Source organism: Kogia breviceps, chromosome 1 (assembly GCF_026419965.1).
Source record: "Kogia breviceps isolate mKogBre1 chromosome 1, mKogBre1 haplotype 1, whole genome shotgun sequence".
NCBI classification, from domain to species: domain Eukaryota; kingdom Metazoa; phylum Chordata; class Mammalia; order Artiodactyla; family Physeteridae; genus Kogia; species Kogia breviceps.
In genome coordinates this window covers 32,883,698-32,902,489 of record NC_081310.1, presented here as the reverse complement: position 1 = coordinate 32,902,489, position 18,792 = coordinate 32,883,698, and the positions used below count along the sequence as shown (strand labels likewise).

Genomic DNA, 18,792 nt, shown 5'->3' with positions numbered 1-18,792 from the left:
GGATGGCCTTCAGAACTGGTACCCCGTGAAACCATTCAGCTTATCTTGCTACATTTATTTTTGCTTATGGGAACTCACTACCCTGGGAATGCTATCCCCATGACAGTCTGAGTGCACAGGACAAACCAAGACAATGGAACAACAGCTCCAGGGAAACCACAGCCTGGCTCAGTTCTGAAAGGGCTGTTTTAGAGAAAGGCAGGATTTTAGTGATGGTAAGGAGGAAGATCACAGAGAGCACCAGTTTGCTGCACCTTCTCTCTTTGGACACATATGAGCTTTGTTTACAACTCTTAGAGCTTTCTGTTGAAGTTGGCTTTCACTTGCATTGTTAGAATTAGGATAGAATAAGACCATGCTGGAAGATCAGCCCCCAAGACTACCCTTCAGACCTTGGTTTTCCATTCCAAGTGTGTGGCTTCGTGATACGTACCAGGTGTTTTCCAAGGTGGTAATACTCCTGATGAGATGCGAGCACTGGTAGAGCAAAGAAGACTAGATCATCAAAGGGCACAGGTCTCAATTTACGTCATAAATTGAGCTATTGATCTCCTACAGCTGAGCTTTCTAAGGTCTTTCAGAACTTCTTACAGGTCCTGGGAACAGGGAATTCAAGCCAGTTTGTATGGTGACCAAGTACCAAGCCCATCTCTCAATTCTTCTTCCAACACAGAAGCACAGTGATTGAAACAGAATAGTGAGTGAGTACAAGTTTGTTGAATGAATGAATGAATGGATAAATAAACACATGTTTGAATATATATAAGCATAAATGAATACATGAATAATATATGATGAAAGGTACAGATGCTTTCTGACAAGACATGAAATATATTTAATACCTAGTTTTGTCAGACCCAGAAGATCATTTCCAATAATTAAAAAGAATGAAATGAAATCCAGTCACTGATGGTTTTATAGTTTTTGTGTCAGCAAGGTCCCTCTCACCTATCAGCATTGGGTACTTATTCTTACTTTATCTATTATATTTTCTGGAAACTTACCTTTCCTTGAAAAGCAGGGTTGTATTCCAGCAGCTGTCAGGTCATAACACAGAGACAACTGCCTTCTCTGCTTACTCATAAGAGGGAACATGATCAATGGCCAGGTGGGTAAAAATACAAAGAAGCAGAGTTAGCTAAAGACCTCCTTTGGAAGATTTTATGAAAGCTCTCACTCTGCGCAAGGTGGGAGCCCACTGTGGCCAGGTGGAGAACAGCAACCTCATCAACACAGCAAAAGGAGCAAGCCTTAAGGCACCGGTGGGATATGGGGAAGGAGTGGGAGAAAGTGGGACAGGAGATGGAACAAAGGGAGAAATGATTACACTGTTCTAAGCCAACGCTTAGCTAACAAGGTGCTGTGAAGATGAAACAGGCTGATTACTAGACCAACAGCAGCCCGGATAGAATGAAACAGTGAAAATTCTTGTGACTGCAGGGAGGGTCTGTGGACTAGAAGAATTAGAACTGAGCAGCTTGGACAGGAAAGGGACCCTTAGAGGATGTTTGAAGAGTTCAGGTGGCCCATCACCATTCTGTAAGGACTGCCACCATATGCCAGGACCCACAGTGGGCACTGGGGATAGAATTTTGACCAAACACTCCTTGACCACTTGGAGCTTGCTGTCTAGTGGGCAATAGAAAGATTCCTGGATAAGTTGTGAAAACTTGGGGTTATGGTCCCAGCTCCCTGCAGCTTGTACTGGGTCACACTGTACAAATCTATGTGCCCATCTGGGCTTTGCCTGCTGAGTATCCTTGTGTTCAGTGTCCAGGCTTATGCTTCTAAGAAGGTCTTGTGAAAGCTTCTCTTTGTATTCTTTTTATCTTAATTCAAGTAATGTGAATTATATTATCTTTTATTTTAAGTGACATGAACAATACGATATTGCATTTGTAAAAATTCTAGATGCCTCTATATCCATTCATTTATGCATTCTTCCATCTAACAATATATTCATAGAGGTCTAACAAGAGCGAGTTTCCCAATTTTCCTTCGGTTGAAAGACTGAATCATTTGAATTTTAATGGCGAGTATACATCATTCCTACCAGTAAAAAAAAAGTTTTTTTATGATTTGCCTAAAAATGGAATAAATTGTAAGGAATCTAGGTCATTGAAAGAGTGGCATGACTCAATAACTGAGGAAGCTGGGATCTTGGAAAGGGAGGGTCTACTTGTGCATCATTGTGGTTGGTTTACTTGGACTTGTTCTCTTCTCTTTCAGGTACCAGACGTGCTCCAACAATGGACTGGTGGCAGGGTTCCAGAGCCGCTACTTCGAGTCAGTGCTGGATCGGGAGTGGCAATTTTACTGTTGTCGCTACAGCAAGAGATGCCCATATTCCTGCTGGTGAGTTTAGCAACCAAACGCAACTCCTCACTGCTTCTGGGGCTGGAGGGGAGCTTGCGGGGGTGGGGTGTGGGGCAGTGCTCTGGTCCAGGTTTCTGGCTTCAAATAAGCCTGGGCTGTCACAAACAAGTTTTAAATATAGCATCTAGCGTATAGAAGGGGATGGATGGATGAGTGGAAGAAAATGCCAGAATAATATTCACACTGGGAGAGACCTTACAGGTCATCAACCCAATGCTCCTATACCCTTCTTTTGGCAGAAAAGGAAACAAACAGAATAGAGCAAGGATGTGACTTGCCCAAAACCACCCAGCTATTTCATGGGGGTTCACTTCTAAGCTGAAGTGTACTAATTCCTGTTTCAGTGCTCTTTTCCCTCTATCACAATAACTACTTATCACATCCAAGGCTGCTGAACCCATTTGGGAACCTACGTTTTCCTGCGGGACTTCTTTGGAAGAAGCCAACCCTGTTCCACGTCAGAGTGGCAAACATAGTATATAATTACAGACTGAAAAAGGAGGCTAGTGCTTTCTAGATAACTATGAAATTCCAGTCTGTGAAATTTTGTTCCTTTCCGGATCCCTGGGCTGATACCAAATATCCCCTGACCTAGCCTTTGAGTTGACTAGGAGAACGTGTGTGTATTTATTTACCCTGATAACTTACACTGGATGTTGACAACATAAATTGTCCCAAGTTCTTCAGTCTGAAAACAAGTCAGACATTTCTGCTCTGGACAAAGGAATCCAAGTGTCAACATTTGAAGGTTGGCTGACTCAAATGATGTGTCTCTCCACAGTGTGATGCTTGGAAGAAGAGCCTTGTGGATTAGGCTTATTCTCTGCACCCAGAGAGCTTTACTCCACAGATGCCCAAGTGGGGCACAATGTCTCTAGGGATATGCATCTCCAAACTCTTAACATTTTTCTGTTTGAAGCAATGAGAAATGGTAAATTCAGAGATCAAGGTCAGCTGATATCAGTAGCTATCTGATGGGGCAGGGACCTCGTCCAGCTTTCCAAAATGCCTCCATAAAGCTGTTCTTACTCCACCACAGCAGGCAAACAGGCATGGCTAGGGTGTAGGATATAATTGTGAAAGGTCCTGAATTCAAGGCCAAAGGGGTTTCACATTCTGGGGTAGAGTAGAAGGAGTCCATTAAGATGCTAGGAAATTAATGAACATGGAGCTATGTAGGTAGGCACAAAGTCTTGATATCAAAGACTGACAAATAGAGATGTGCAACTTTTCTTAAGTTGCCCAAGACATTCAAATCTCTGGTAGCAACATTTATCCTTGGCTTTGGTCTTCAGTGGTCTGCCCATCCTGCTTCACCACCTTACCCTCCCCCTTCCTCATGCCACTACATCACCCAGACATGTCACTAATGGTTGATAGAACCAAAGGGTCAGGGGAGAGAGGAGAGAATTACTCAGAAAGATACAGCAAGTCAACTTAGAAGCAGTCCCTCTAAGGAAGGCTTCACTTGGCTGCACGTCTTTCTGGTTGCGTGGTGTTAGAGTTGAGAGCTACCACGGTTGTCAAGGAAATGGTACTTTTTCAAAGGGACACTTGTAGCAGCAGCAGAATGATATTGCCTATCACCATGGTAAACAGTGCATGACTCACTATCCCATTGGTATGTCTAGACATTTTAGTGGCATCTTTAAATTTCCTGAGTCATGACGGTATATGTTTTTCTAAATTGAATGAAACGTCTACGGCATGAATTAGGTCATATTTCTTCAGCATCTCAGCATATTGCCTGGCACAAAGTAGGCCCTTAATAAATTTCTCGAATGAATAACAAAACATCACAGGTGCATAGGAACTGTAACAGTGGTTACAGTGGAAACCTGACATTGATATGATGATCTTTTATAGTGGAAAAAGACTTTATTCATGAGCATAATTCTATTTGATCCTTTTAACAGCCCTTTGGAGTGAGAACTGTTTTCCCACAGTGAAAACTCCTGATAACTCTCTTATTTGAAACCTTCCCTTACATCACTTTAACTAGCTTGAATCACCTCCCAGGGAACTGGACATGTGTAGGTGGGGACATTTTTCTCTTCCCACTTTGAAGGCCATTTTGCAGCACTGAGCCTGACACTGAGAAGTGAGCATCTATCCTCTCTGTGCTTGCAAGCTTTCAGGGATTCAGGAATAGCACCACTCTGCACAGGAAAAAAAATAAAAAATCACCCAACCAACTCCCACATAAGTGCGGGATTTATTTGTTTGGTGGGAACCAAGGTGCTGCTCCCATTTCAGTCTTTGCAGTTTCTCATGAGATAATACAGCATCACTGAACTCTGGCAAGAAAGTGAATTCCTGATAGATGCAGACATGGCGTCACTCACCAGTCCCCACTGGGATTGGATACATATGTAAATGTTACACATATATATTTATATGTGAGAATTAATTCTTAGTCCATTCATCTGCAAACCACAAACACATCACTGAGGAAGCCACAACCTTTCAGAGACTGTTTGAAATAATTCCTCAGTCTCCAAACAGCTCCAGTGGCTGCATGCCATGCACCAAGCTGTCTCCCATCAGCATGCTAAGGCTGTCCATGTGTAGAATATGTCCCAGGAACCAACAGTTTTGAATTGAGCATGTGTTTCCTTTCCTAAATGGTTCTTCTCCAGATTCGTGACTTTTCATCAGGTTCACTGGATAATACGTTTTGACCAAAAAAATAATGGCCTTCCTCAGAATTAACATAGATAACCCATTAGTTTTCCTTCAGCCTTGAGTTTCTATGACTCTCAGATGTTGCATTCTATTTTCCACTGCCTGGTCTCCCTCTCCCTTCTGCTCAAGTCATAGCCACAGAATTTTTTTTCTTAATTCCTAGATAGCTCTAGCTAACAACAACAACAAAATCAGTTCACCAGAATACTCTCCTCTGTCTACCCCAAAGCACTCCATCAAAGCTAATCTTTAACTCCTACTCTCATTGTTCAGATTTTAATACAAGATGGATAGTGTCTGCATGACTGTTCCCCATGGAATCATGGCAGGGACAAGAATGACCTCATAGGCACCTCCACTGTAGCGTCTGTCACCCCCACCCCAGCTCAGATGCCTGCTGCAGCACTGTTCCCAGAGGTCTGGTGGGAAGGGCAGCTTCTACACTGGTTCTTCTGAGCAGGTGGGAAGCTGATATTATAGAGATGGAGACACCCACACTTTGAGAAATAGGACTGAATGTTAACATTTAAAGCAGCTTGCATCGAGTTTAGATGCTTCGGTGCTCTGAACCAACCATTGCCTGGCATTGCATGATGCACAAAGCACTCATTTTGGGAGACAATGCCCTTTGAGCTTGAGCAAAATCAGTCATACCTTTCATCAGTTGGGGTGGCCATCGTAATTACTGTGCTATATTTATAATACAGAAATGTGTTTGCTGCATGCATATCAGTGCTGCCTCCCTTCTTGTGCTCAAACTTCAAGAGCAGAAATTTCAGAGATGTCACTGGTTGTCTAGAAAGTATTGGGTAATGAAGGCCAGGTCCTACTTGCTACTTTAGGACAAAGAAAACCTCGCAAGTTGAGACCAAATTTGTCATTTTGTTCTCTCTAGTCTGCTCCCCTTTACTGTTTTCTAGAAATAATTATTCATTCTTCTATTCATGAATTCATTTAATCAGACTGAATATAAATGAATATAAAGTAAGTACAACTCATACACTTTGATTCAGTTCCTGATGATAACGATGATGATGATAATGATGATTTTTATTTATTGAGCACCTACCATGTTAACACATTTACTTTTTTTTTGAATTTTATTTTTTTAATACAGCAGGCTTTTATTAGTTATCTGTTTTATAAATATTAGTGTATATATGTCAATCCCAATCTCCCAATTCATCCCACCAGCACCACCACCCCCGCTTTCCGCCTTGGTGTCCATACGTTTCTTCTCTACATCTGTGTCTCTATTTATACTCTGCGAACCAGTTCATCTGTATCATTTTTCTAGGTTCCACATATATGCGTTAATATACAATATTTGTTTTTCTCTTTCTGACTTACTTCACTCTGTATGGCAGTCTATAGGTCCATCCACGTCTCTGCAAATGACCCAATTTCGTTCCTTTTTATGGCTGAGTAATATTCCATTGTATATATGTAACACATCTTCTTTATCCATTCATCTGTCGATGGGGATTTAGGTTGCTTTCATGACCTAGCTATTGTAAATAGAGCTGCAATGAACAGTAGGGTGCATGTGTCTTTTTGAATTATGGTTTTTGCTGAGTATATGCCCAGTAGTGGAACTGCTGGGTCATATGGTAATTCTATTTTCAGTTTTTTAAGGAACCTCCATACTGTTCTCCATAGTGGCTGTATCAATTTACATTCCCACCAACAGTGCAAGAGTGTTCCCTTTTCTCCACACCCTCTCCAGCATTTGTTGTTTGTACGTTTGCTGATGATGCCCATTCTAACTGGTGTGAGGTGATACCTCATTGTAGCTTTGATTTGCATTTCTCTAAAAATTAGTGATGTTGAGCAGCTTTTCATGTGCCTCTTGGCCATCTGTATGTCTTCTTTGGAGAAATGTCTATTTAGGTCTTCTGGCCATTTTTTGATTGGGTTGTTTGTTTTTTTTTTGTTTTTTTGTGGTACACGGGCCTCTCACTGCTGAGGCCCCTCCCGTAGTGGAGCACAGGCTCCGGATGCGCAGGCTCAGCAGCCATGGCTCACGGGCCCAGCCGCTCCACAGCATGTGGGATCCTCCCAGACCAGGGCACGAACCCATGTCCCCTGCACTGGCAGGCGGACTCCCAACCACTGCGCCACCAGGGAAGCCCTGTTTTTTTAAATATTGAGCTGCATGAGCTGTTGATATACTTTGGAGATTAACCCTTTGTGTGTTGATTCGTTTGCAAATATTTTCTCCCATTTTGAGGGTTGTCTTTTCATCTTGTTTGTAGTTTCCTTTGCTTTGCAAAAGGTTTTAAGTTTCAATAGGTCCCATTTGTTTATTTTTTGTTTTTATTTCCATTTCTCTAGGAGGTGGGTCAAAAAAGATCTTGCTGTGATTTATGTCAAAGAGTGTTCTTCCTATGTTTCCCTCTAAGAGCTTTATAGTGTCCAGTCTTACATTTAGGTCTTTAATCAATTTGGAGTTCATTTTTGTGTATGGAGTTAGTTAGTGTTCTAATTTCATTCTTTTCCATATAGCTGTCTAGTTTTCCCAACACCACTTATTGAGGAGACTGTTTTTTCTCCATTGTATACCCTTAGCTCCTTTGTCATAGGTTAGTTGACTGGAGCTGTGGGTTTCTCTCTGGGCTTTCTATCCTGTTCCATTGATCTAAATTTCAGTTTTTGTGCCAGTACCATATTATCTTGATTACTGTAGCTTTGTAGTATAGTCTGAAGTCAGGGAGTCTGTTTCCCCCAGCTCCGTTTTTTTTTCCCTTAAGATTGCTTTGGCTATTTGGGATCTGTTGTGTCTCCATATAAATTTTTTTGTTGTTGTTGTTGTTTTTGCAATACGCGGGCTTCTCACTGTTGTGGCCTCTCCCATTGGGGAGCGCAGGCTCCAGATGCGCTGGCTCAGTGGCCCTGGCTCACAAGCCCAGCTGCTCCCCGGCATGTGGGATCTTCCCGGACCAGGGCACGAATCCGTGTCCCCTGCATCGGCAGGCGGGTTCTCAACCACTGCGCCACCAGGGAAGCCCTCCATATAAATTTTAAGATTTTTTATTCTAGTTCTGTAAAAATGCCATTGGTAATCTGAGAGGGATTGCATTGAATCTGTAGATTGATTTGGGTAGTATAGTCATTTTCACAATATTGATTCTTCCAATCCAAGATCATGGTATATCTCTCCAACTGTTTGTGTCATCTTCGATTCTTTCATCAGTGTCTTATACTTTTCTGAGTACAGCTGTTTTACCTCCTTAGGTAGGTTTATTCCTAGGCATTTTACTCTTTTTGTTGCAGTGGTGAATGGGATTGTTTCCTTATTTCTCTTTCTGATCTTTTGTTGTTAGTGTATAGAATTGCAAGAGATTTCTGTGCATTAATTTTGTATCCTGCAACTTTACCAAATTCATTGATTAGCTCTAGTAGCTTTCTGGTGGCATCTTTAGGATTTTCTATGTATAGTATCCTGTCATCTGCAAACAGTGACAGTTTACTTCTTTTCCAATTTGTATTCTTTTTATTTCTTTTTCTTCTCTGATTGCCATGGCTAGGACTTCCAAAACTTTGTTGAATAATAGTGGTGAGAGTGGGCAACATTGTCTTTTTCCTGATCTTACAGGAAATGGTTTCAGTTTTTCACCATTGAGAATGATGCTTGCTGTGGGTTTGTCACATATGGCCTTTATTATGTTGAGGTAGGTTCCCTCTATGCCCACTTTCTGGAGAGATTTTATCATAAATTGGTGTTCAGTTTTGTCAAAAGCTTTTACCACACCTATTGAGATGATCATATGGTTTTATTCTTCAAGTTGTTAATATGGTGTATCACATTGATTTATTTGCATATATTGAAGAATCCTTGCATACTTGAGATAAATCCCACTTGATCATGGTGTATGATCCTTTTAATGTGTTGTTGGATTCTGTTTGCTAGTATTTTGTTGAGGATTTTTGCATCTATATTTATCAGTGACATTGGGCTGTAATTTTCTTTTTTTGTAGTATCTTTGTCTGGTTTTGGTATCAGGGTGATGGTGGCCTTGTAGACTGAGTTTGGGAGTGTTACTTCTTCTGCACATTTTTGGAAGAGTTTGAGAAGGATGGGTGTTAGCTCCTCTCTAAATATTTGAGAGAATCCACCTGTGAAGCCATCTGGTCCTGGACTTTTGTTTATTGGAATATTTTAAATCGCAGTTTCAATTTCATTACTTGTGATTTGTCTGTTCATATTTTCTGTTTCTTCCTGGTTCAGACTTGGAAGGTTACACCTAAGAATTTGTCTATTTCTTCCAGGTTGTCCATTTTATTGGCATAGCGCTGCTTATAGTAGTCTCCTAGGATGCTTTGTATTTCTGCTGTGTCTGTTGTAACTTCTTTTTCATTTCTAATTTTATTGACTTGAGTCCTCTCCCTCTTTTCTTGATGAGTCTGGCTAAAGGTTTATCAATTTTCTTTATCTTTTCAAAGAACCAGTTTTTAGTTTTATTGATCTTTGCTATTGTTTTCTTTGTTTCTATTTCATTTATTTCTGCTCTGATCTTTATGATTTCTTTCCTTCTACTAACTTTGGGTTTTGTTTGTTCTTCTGTCTCTAGTTCTATTAGGTATAAGATTCGATTTTTTATTTGAAATTTTTTTTCTTGAGGTAGGATTGTATTGCTATAAACTTCCCTCTTAGAACTGCTTTTGCTGCATCCCATGGGTTTTGGATTGTCATGTTTTTGTTATCATTTGTCTCTAGGTATTTTTAAATTTCCTATTTGATTTATTCAGTGATTTCTTGGTTATTTAGTAACATATTGTTTAGCCTCCATGTGTTTCTGGGTTTTTTACATTTTTTTCCCTGTAATTTGTTTCTAATCTCATAGTGTTCTTGTGGGAAAAGCTGCTTGATATGATTTCAATTATCTTAAATTTACCAAAGCTTGATTTGTGACCCAAGATGTGATCTATCCTGGAGAATGTTCCATTTGCACTTGAGAAGAAAGTGTAATCTGCTATTTTCGGATGGAATGTCCTATAAATATCAATTAAATCTATCTGGTCTATGTGTCATTTAAAGCCTGTGTTTCCGTATTAATTTTCTGTCTGGCTGATCTGTCCATTGGTGTAAGTGAGGTGTTAAAGTCCCCCACTATTATTATGTTACTGTTGATTTCCTCTTTTATAGCTGTTAGCAGTTGCCTTATGTATTGAGGTGCTCCTATGTTGGGTGCATAAATATTTACAATTGTTATATCTTCTTGGATTGATCCCTTGGTCATTCTGTAGTGTCCTTCCTTGTCTCTTGTAACATTCTTTATTTTAAAGTCTATTTTATCTGATATGAGTATTGTTACTCCAGCTTTCTTTTGATTTCCATTTGCATGGAATATCTTTTTCCATCCCCTCACTTTCAATCTGTGTCCCTAGGTCTGAAGTCAGACTCTTGTAGACAGCATATATATGGGTCTTGTTTTTGTATCCATTCAGTGAGTCTGTGTCTTTTGGTTGCAGCATTTAATCCATTCACGTTTAAGGTAATTATTGATATGTATATGCCTATTACCATTTTCTTAATTGTTTTGGGTTTGTTTTAGTAGGTGCTTTTCTTCTCCTTGTATCCCACTTAGAGAAGTTCCTTTAGCATTTATTGTAGAGCTGGTTTGGTGGTGCTGAATTCTCTTAGCTTTTGCTTGCCTTTAAAGCTTTTGCCTTCTCCATTGAATCTGAATGTTATCCTTGCCAAGTAGAGTAATCTTGGTTGTAGGTTCTTCCCTTTCATCACTTTAAATATATCATGCCACTCCCTTCTGGCTTGTAGAATTTCTGCTAAAAAATCAGCTATTCACCTTATGGGAGTTCCCTTGTATGTTATTTGTCATTTTTCCCCTTATTGCTTTTAATAATTTTTCTTTGCCTTTAATTTTTGTCAATTTGATTACTATGTGTCTTGGCATGTTTGTCCTTGGGTTTATCCTGCCTGGGACTCTCTGCACTACCTGGACTTGGGTTGCTATTTCCTTTCTCCTGTTAGAGAAGTTTTTGACTATAATCTCTTCAAATATTTTCTCAGTCCTTTCTCTCTTTCTTGTCTTTCTGGGACCCCTATAATGCAAATGTTAGTGCGTTTAATGTTGTCCCAGAGGTCTCTTAGTCTGTCTTCTTTTCTTTTCATTCTTTTTTCTTTATTCTGTTCTATGGCATTGAATTCCACCATTCTATCTTCCAGGTCACTTATACATTCTTCTGCCTCAGTTATTCTGCTATTGATTCATTATAGTGTATTTTTCATTTCAGTTATTGTATTGTTCATCTCTGTTTGTTTGTTCTTTAATTCTTTCTAGGTGTTTGTTCTTTAATCCTTCTAGGTTTTTTTAAGACATTTCTTGCATCTTCTTGATCTTTGCCTCCATTCTTTTTCCGAGGTCCTGGATCATCTTCACTATCATTGTTCTGAATTTTTTTTTTGGAAGGTTGCTTGTCTTCACTTCATTTACTTGTTTTTCTGGGGTTTTATCTTGTTCCTTCATCTGGTACATAGTCCTCTGCCTTTTCATTTTGTCTATCTTTCTGTGAATGTGGTTTTCCTCCCACAGGCTGCAGGAATGTAATTCTGCTTGCTTCTGCTGGCTGCCCTCTGATGGATGAGGCTATCTAAGAGGCTTGTGCTTCATTTAGTTCTTATGCATGCAACTCATGATACTATGACACAGATCAGAGAATTGAGGTGCATAAATTATGACTTGTTCAAAGTACTGAACTCAGTTCCAACAGGTCTATCTGCTTCCCAATCCCATGTTCTTTGCAGAGAACTGAGCTCTCTGAGTGTTGATAAGGAAATAAGATCTGGACAGATGAAGTATTAGGTAATAATACAGTAGGCATCCAGTACTGAAAACAGAGAATAAAGTGGTTATTTTTGCTGAAGGGGAGACGTTGCAGGTTCAGTTGCCCCCACTGATTGCAGGACCATGGCAACCATGATGTAAGGTGGCCAGTGAAAACCAGCATGAATCAAAACAAATGTGTATGCTGGCCAGCCCTGAGCTTGGACAGTGAGCTGGAAACTCAGTTCTAAGAGAATAATTTGGAAAATACTTAGGGACTTTCCTCTTCTAATTTAATTCACAGATATCTCTGGAACTGTGTTCCCCATGTTGTGATACACACTTGAACTGTTTGATATATAGATCTCCAAAATCCACCACAAGAGGACAGACATGAACATACTGCATTCTTTCTCATATCCCCAGAGTTTAGGGTCTCTCTGCAGAGAAGGGCACTTTGGTGACTACAGAGTCGTTTAATCTCACTTGACCACTTTCCCCAGCCCTTTGCAGGAGAAGCCAGGGTGACTGTTCCCTTGAGGATGCTTTCCTTTATGCATAAGCGCAATTGGGTTTTAATTTTTGCATTTTTGCAAAAATAATTCAAACAGGTTCTGATACAGCACCTATTGGGGATGCAAGGCCACTGGCAAATTAGCCTAACCTAAAGTTTTCTCATTTCTTGTAGCTTACCTAGAAAAGCATTTATTATGCAAAAGGATTGATCACAAACAGATTCTGTTTATTTAAGACATTTCTCAATGATTTGCCTGTCAGAAAGGGGCATCCTCTTTTTGGCTGGATGCAGAATGTAAGCCAGCTTCAACACATCAAGTCTATAAATGTTGAATTTCTCCTCCATGCCCACTGCTGAATTAGATCATAAAGGTGTATATGACTTCCATGTACCAATGACCCCTCAAATAGTTCACTGTATTGATCATCATTGTGAAACAAGATGCTATACAGTATTCTGTTTTTAATCAAATGCTAAGTATGTGGTGCTAACAAGTAATAGAACATTAGAATATGATGTTTTAAATAAGGTATTAATTGGGAAGTGGAGAAAATAGGAACAAAACAGAATTAGAGATTGGACTGACCAGAAGAAGCTTCCCTGAAATGTTGTTTGAGCATGGGCTGAGCTCTAAAAAATGGGATGGAAAACATTGTTTACTCTTGCCTTTAAAAATGCTGAAGTATGGCTTCCTCAGGTACCCCCTTCTGGTTTGTTAACTTGTAAATGATGAGTTTTCTTCCAGTTTTTATGGTAGAAGTCTGTAGTGTGTGCCTCTCTGGCATCCCACAAAGTGGGATAAGGTTGAGGATGTGACACTAGCTGACTTTGGGCCATTACACATGGCCCCATTTGTTCATGTGCACTCCAATGGGGTGCATGGCCTGAAATTGGAGCCTCTAGGATGACCCCAAATAATCCAGCTGTCCTACCTACCAGCTGGTCAGACATGTAACAAATAGATGCTGGTGCTATGAAGTCTGACTTTAGGTTCAAGTCTCAGTAATCAATAATAAAGGTGAAGTTTGTTAAAATCTTATACTGAGTCACTTTCTGTTAAAGAATAGAGTCAAAACCCTTTAACTATTAAAAACTGCATAATTTATTAAGCAAACCTCCTACAAAAAGTAAAATTGTCCTCTTTAACTAAATTCTATCTCTACTCTCCTTTTTAAAATGAATGTGATAACATATATCTGAGTAAGCTCTGTGATACGTCCTATTCTCACAGCAAAGGAGAATGCCATCTATCAGCTGCAGTTCAGTTTGTGGTAACGTATTGGAGAGCAATCATTTATTGATTCTAGTTGGATCTACTGATAATTTCAGAGCTTTAATAACCTTAGATGAGAAAATCCTATATCAGTCTTAAAAATCCCTTCCATTTGCATGGGCTCTCTTCAGTTCATAACTAATTTCTTTCCATCTCCTTCAACCTTATCTAATACAAGAAGTTGTACAAGTGGTTCTATGTTATCAAGTTCTCACTTAACTTTGGAACAACTTTCTGTCTCTCTCATCTTGCCTGCATAGGGCATAAAAAGTAGTGTAAAGCAAGGAATTGTACCCCAATAGTCACTCATCCAAAAGTGATAGGAGGAACACATACACACACATATGTACTTCTTTGTAAAGGGGTATGTAAGGCTCCTGATAGAAGAGCTTCAGTAATAGACTCATTTCAGTAAATTGAATAAAGACACCTTTCTGACTGAACTTTCCCTTCATCTTGCCAAGCTGAAGTCTTGTTTGATTGTTGTAATTGGTCTAGGAGTGTATGGCAATGCTCAGTATGAAGTGTGCTTTGCCAAAAAGCTGCCTGAAGTGACCTGGTAATTCACAAGGAATCTGGACCCACACTGAACTCTCCCCCTCTCTCCCTCTGGAAGCTCATTGCCATAGCTTATGAAACCCTGATTTTTCTGCTTCCCTGTAGTCTCTTAATTTCCTGACAAGTCCCTATGCCCTTGTCCCAATACCTAGTTCTGAAAGTTTAAATTCTTTTTTTCCTCTGAGGAGCCATTACTAGGGCTTTCATTTATTAGAATATTTTGTGTGTGCATGATGTCATCATGAACTAAATGGAGACACATCTATCTGGTTCTAAAATTCAGAATCCTGGACCATATTGAAACAGCAGCTCCCTCTATGAATGGTGTTTGGGAGGTTCACTTTCCTCCCAAAGGGGAGGAAAGGGGCCTTTCTCCCTCTGTATTTTCAGTTTCATAAAGTAGGGATAATTGCTATCAATATCCAAACTCCTTCCCTAGCCCCTTTAATCTAGGATTCTGTAAGGTAGTCTAAACTTTATCTCATGATTTTATAACAAAAACAAAACAAAACAACAACAAACCCCAGAAATCAAGCAAAAACAAAAACCTGCCTGGGATCAAGATGGAAATACACAAATAAGCATGCATAATACCTTCTCCAGGGCATTCTAGAAATTCACTGAACAACAGTCCCTCACAGAGAAATCTCCCAGTTGAACAGCAGGCCCTTTGGTCTGGTCACCTCCAAAAATGAAGCAATAGGGAATGCTCATTGAAGAAAGCGTTGGATAACTTTTGTCCCCCTTTGAAGCTTAAAAAGTCACGATTTTTTTTTTTTTAATGCAAGCCTCTTTCTCACTTATTCCAAATGTATTTAACTATCCAAATCATCTGAAGGTAGATCAGTAAAGACTTAAAAAATAAAAGTCTAGCCTAATTATTTCCAATAGTTTTGTCAATTGGAGTTAGCCTAATGCAGTATTACCTTATGTAGACTTTGCGTCAGCAGGTATTAAAATGTTTGGCAATTAACTTTTATACATTGTATCTAAAGAATGCTCTAAAAGTTCTGGAAAATACTTTGTGCTTCCTGATGCAAGAAAAACTCCTCCTACTCCATCTCTTTTAATCCTAATTTGCATTATCCACATTCTCAACAAATCCCTCTTTCTTTGGGTAAACTTGAATCTAGCACTTGTTAGAATCCTCAGGGATCATAAACCAATGGAATCCGAATGACAACCTATTAGGTCCACTTATGAGTCATTTAACATTTTCACTAGAAAGAGAAAGCCCTTGTTCTGGGTCTCTTTAGAAGCACAAAATAGACTTCTGCATTAGCCTTATTTCCTTTCATGAACATTAAGCAGAAATACATGTAACCCACTCCAGGTTGGGTCTGGCATCCTGATAGAGCATAATTATGTCTTGAGAAGAGAAAAACCAGAGAACAAGGACAACTGCATAATGTGGGAAAAGGAATGGTTATGAACAAAGACAGTGAATTTTTAGGGCTCTGGCTAACCCAGGTTACCTTGAGCTAACCATTGATCTTTTTGCATCTAAGCATTGAGATTCTCTTGGGAGACCTTCCAGTTTAGAAATCAATCTTTTTAAGATTTCATGACAATCTTGCAGTATTATGACTACACAGGGAGAGATCTTTCTGTCATCAACATACAATGACCTGTGACCCCAAATCACATTAAATTACTAACACTCACTACTTGTTTCCCAAGCAGCCTTGGGGGTGCAGATGAAGACTTTGGGGAACCTGTATCATACTGAAAGGACTATTTTGGTCCTGAAGAGCCCCAGTGGTGAAGCCTTATAAGAACCAGGAAATTCTAGATTTATTCTAGGGTGGACCACACGAACCTATTCAGAGAGAGGCCCAGAATTGACTTAATCTTGGAGAAAGAAGGAAAGGAGAAGGAGGAAGAAGAAACAAAATTTCTCCTAATAATTCAACTCCTACCACCTGTCACACATATTTGTATTAGTGCCAATGACAAACCTATAAGGTAGCTCTCATTCTTCTATAGACCAGGAAACTGAGATTAAATGACGCTCCCAAGGCTATTTATTTATTCATCTAATACTTACTAGGTACCAGGAACTGTTTTAGGTGCCAAATAAACAATGGCAGACTAGGTAAAGACTACCCTTGAACAGCTACCTTTTACTTTAATATTTTTCAAATACCTTTTTGATCATGACTCACAGTAAAAAATGAATATTAAACTATTACACAATACAAACATCATATAAATACAAACATGCATATATACTTGAAACAAAGTTTTTACACACACACCCAAGAACTTATCTTTAGTGTGTACAATGCAGTCTCTGATATTTTCTATTCTATTTCTTCTTTTTTTAAAGTTCATCTGGTACTAACCAATTAAATTGATTTCCCGATTTGCTACTAAGTCACAATCCACAGTTTGAAAACATGGTTCTCGTGGACTTGAATGGAATGGATTAATATTGATATTAATCAATATTTCTTCAAGGCCTGAGGAGTTATCTACATCTTTTTTAGTGTATAGTTTAACGGCAAGAAGGAATATGAGAAGTGCAAGGAAGCTGTCCATCATTTTGCAGCCTGGAATGGCTTGATGGAGGCCATCCAACTCTGGTTTGGGTCTCCCATAATGTTCAAACTCCATCTCTACTTTACAGTATGTCTCTTGTTTGCTCCTGTTTACCCCCAGCAATAATAGTTTTATCTTTTTCCTCTAACCTTTTGTTCTTCCCACATAGGCTGACAACAGAATATCCAGGGCACTATGGTGAGGAAATGGACATGATTTCCTACAATTATGATTACTATATACGAGGAGCAACGACCACTTTCTCTCCAGTGGAAAGGTGAGCCTTCACCATGGGCTAGGGTTAGCGAGGTCAGGAATTAGCTCCACACAAGGATCCTGCCTGCAGGAACCTTGATCTGGGGTTTTCCCTATTTTAGTTTCCTACCTGGTCTAAGATTAACTGAGAGATTGATGGGACAGTGGAAAGCAATGGGAATTGAACCCATTTCATGGAGCAGCTCACCCTTGGAGATGACGCTGTGTTCCAGCTTGCTCAGAGCAGGAAATTCCCAACTTGGTATTCCATGGTGTTCTAAACTCTTCCCTTTATTCAATTTCAAAGAGCATTTTCCCTTACCAAACATTAGGAAGAGAGCACAAAAATGATTGAAAGAGTACCCACTGTCAAAATGAACCCTCTCCAATGCCATTTCTCCATATGGTCCCCACTTTGGGTTGTGGGAAGGGAGAGGGAAGGGAAGGAGAGGGGGCTGGAGGGGAGAAACACACAAAACTTACCAACCATATTTAGAAATAAAAAAGGAGAATTTACATAACGGAAAAGAAAATGGCACTAATTTTTAAAATCTGTTTGCTCTCACAATCAGCTCCCAATCTTATCACAAGTATTGAATACATCAAAACAAAACAATAAGAAGAAAATAAAAATTCTTCTTCCTACTAATAAAGAGATATGAATAAATTCAGGTGTTAAAAGGTTGATCTGTCTACTTTTAGTCGGGTGATCATCACTTTACACAGCAAATGAATTCCTGAAAAGTTAGCAATAAATATTTTTCAAATAGGACAAAACCTAACTCATTAAATAATAGATTGACAAATTTGAGTGTGACTTATCTTTTGTGTATATTTATGCTTTTGAGTGCAATGATATCACACCTAACTGAAGTAACTTATTTAATATAACCCTTAATTTTAAAAAGAAAAATAAAACAAACAAACAAAAAAACCATGAAGTAGCTCTGAAAACACACAATATGTGTTGCCGGCTCCATGAACAAAAACCCTTACATTTTCTCATAGGAGAACTTCTTAGTTCTCACACATTAATTATTTGTATTTTAGATATGTTTTTATCTAGCTTAGTTACTATTTTCTAGAAGGGGCAAATTAAAAAATAAAGAGGGAAGATACTACTTAGAATGAGATTCACTTCCCCAGTGAGAAGAAATAGCTGAATGATGTGACACACACAAAAACATACTTAAGAAAAAGAAAGAAAGAAAAGGAAAGACCTAAGAACTCAAAGACTATGGAAACCCAGTGACATTTAGCAGGAGTGTGTATCTCCAACGGGTAACACTGGATAACATTATAGCAGAGTGCTCAATATTCCTAATGATGTCTCCAAGTCATCATGAAAATTAGTTCTGCATTTCCTGCTTAAGAAGGCAGGAAGGAATACAGTAAAGAAAGCATGCCATCCATAATTTCCACCAAATAAATACATTTTGGCAGTTAAAATGTCCAACTGCTTGGCTTGGAAATTTTCAGTTTTGTGGTTTAACTCAAAATCTTGGAAAACTGAGATACTATGTCATGCATTTGTTTAAAATGAATATACCCACGCAATTTTGCTGCTGTCACTAACAATCAGTGGCTTCAAAGTCCACAACCTGGATTTCTTCCACTCTGCCAAAAGAGGCTGGGGCCACTACCTTGGAGAAATATTGTCAGCACACAGGACTCACTGGGCAGGAGCTTTTCCTCTATGTGCAAATCATAGTGGTTTCCTCCTGGAATGGAGTTGCTCATCTGGGGCACTCCTGACAACTGGGGCCAGATACTTCTTTGTTGCAGGAGCCTTTCCCGTGCAG

At 39.3% G+C, this 18,792-nt stretch overlaps 1 protein-coding gene across 1 annotated transcript in view; it reads left to right on the top strand.

Moving 5' to 3' along the window:
- Positions 1-18,792, top strand: part of DPT (dermatopontin) — a 41,707-nt gene that overhangs the window by 19,943 nt on the left and 2,972 nt on the right. The window contains exons 2-3 of the mRNA XM_059068500.2: positions 2,230-2,355; positions 16,905-17,012. Of these exons, the coding sequence (XP_058924483.1) occupies positions 2,230-2,355; positions 16,905-17,012 (234 nt within the window). The remainder of the gene's footprint in view (positions 1-2,229; positions 2,356-16,904; positions 17,013-18,792) is intronic.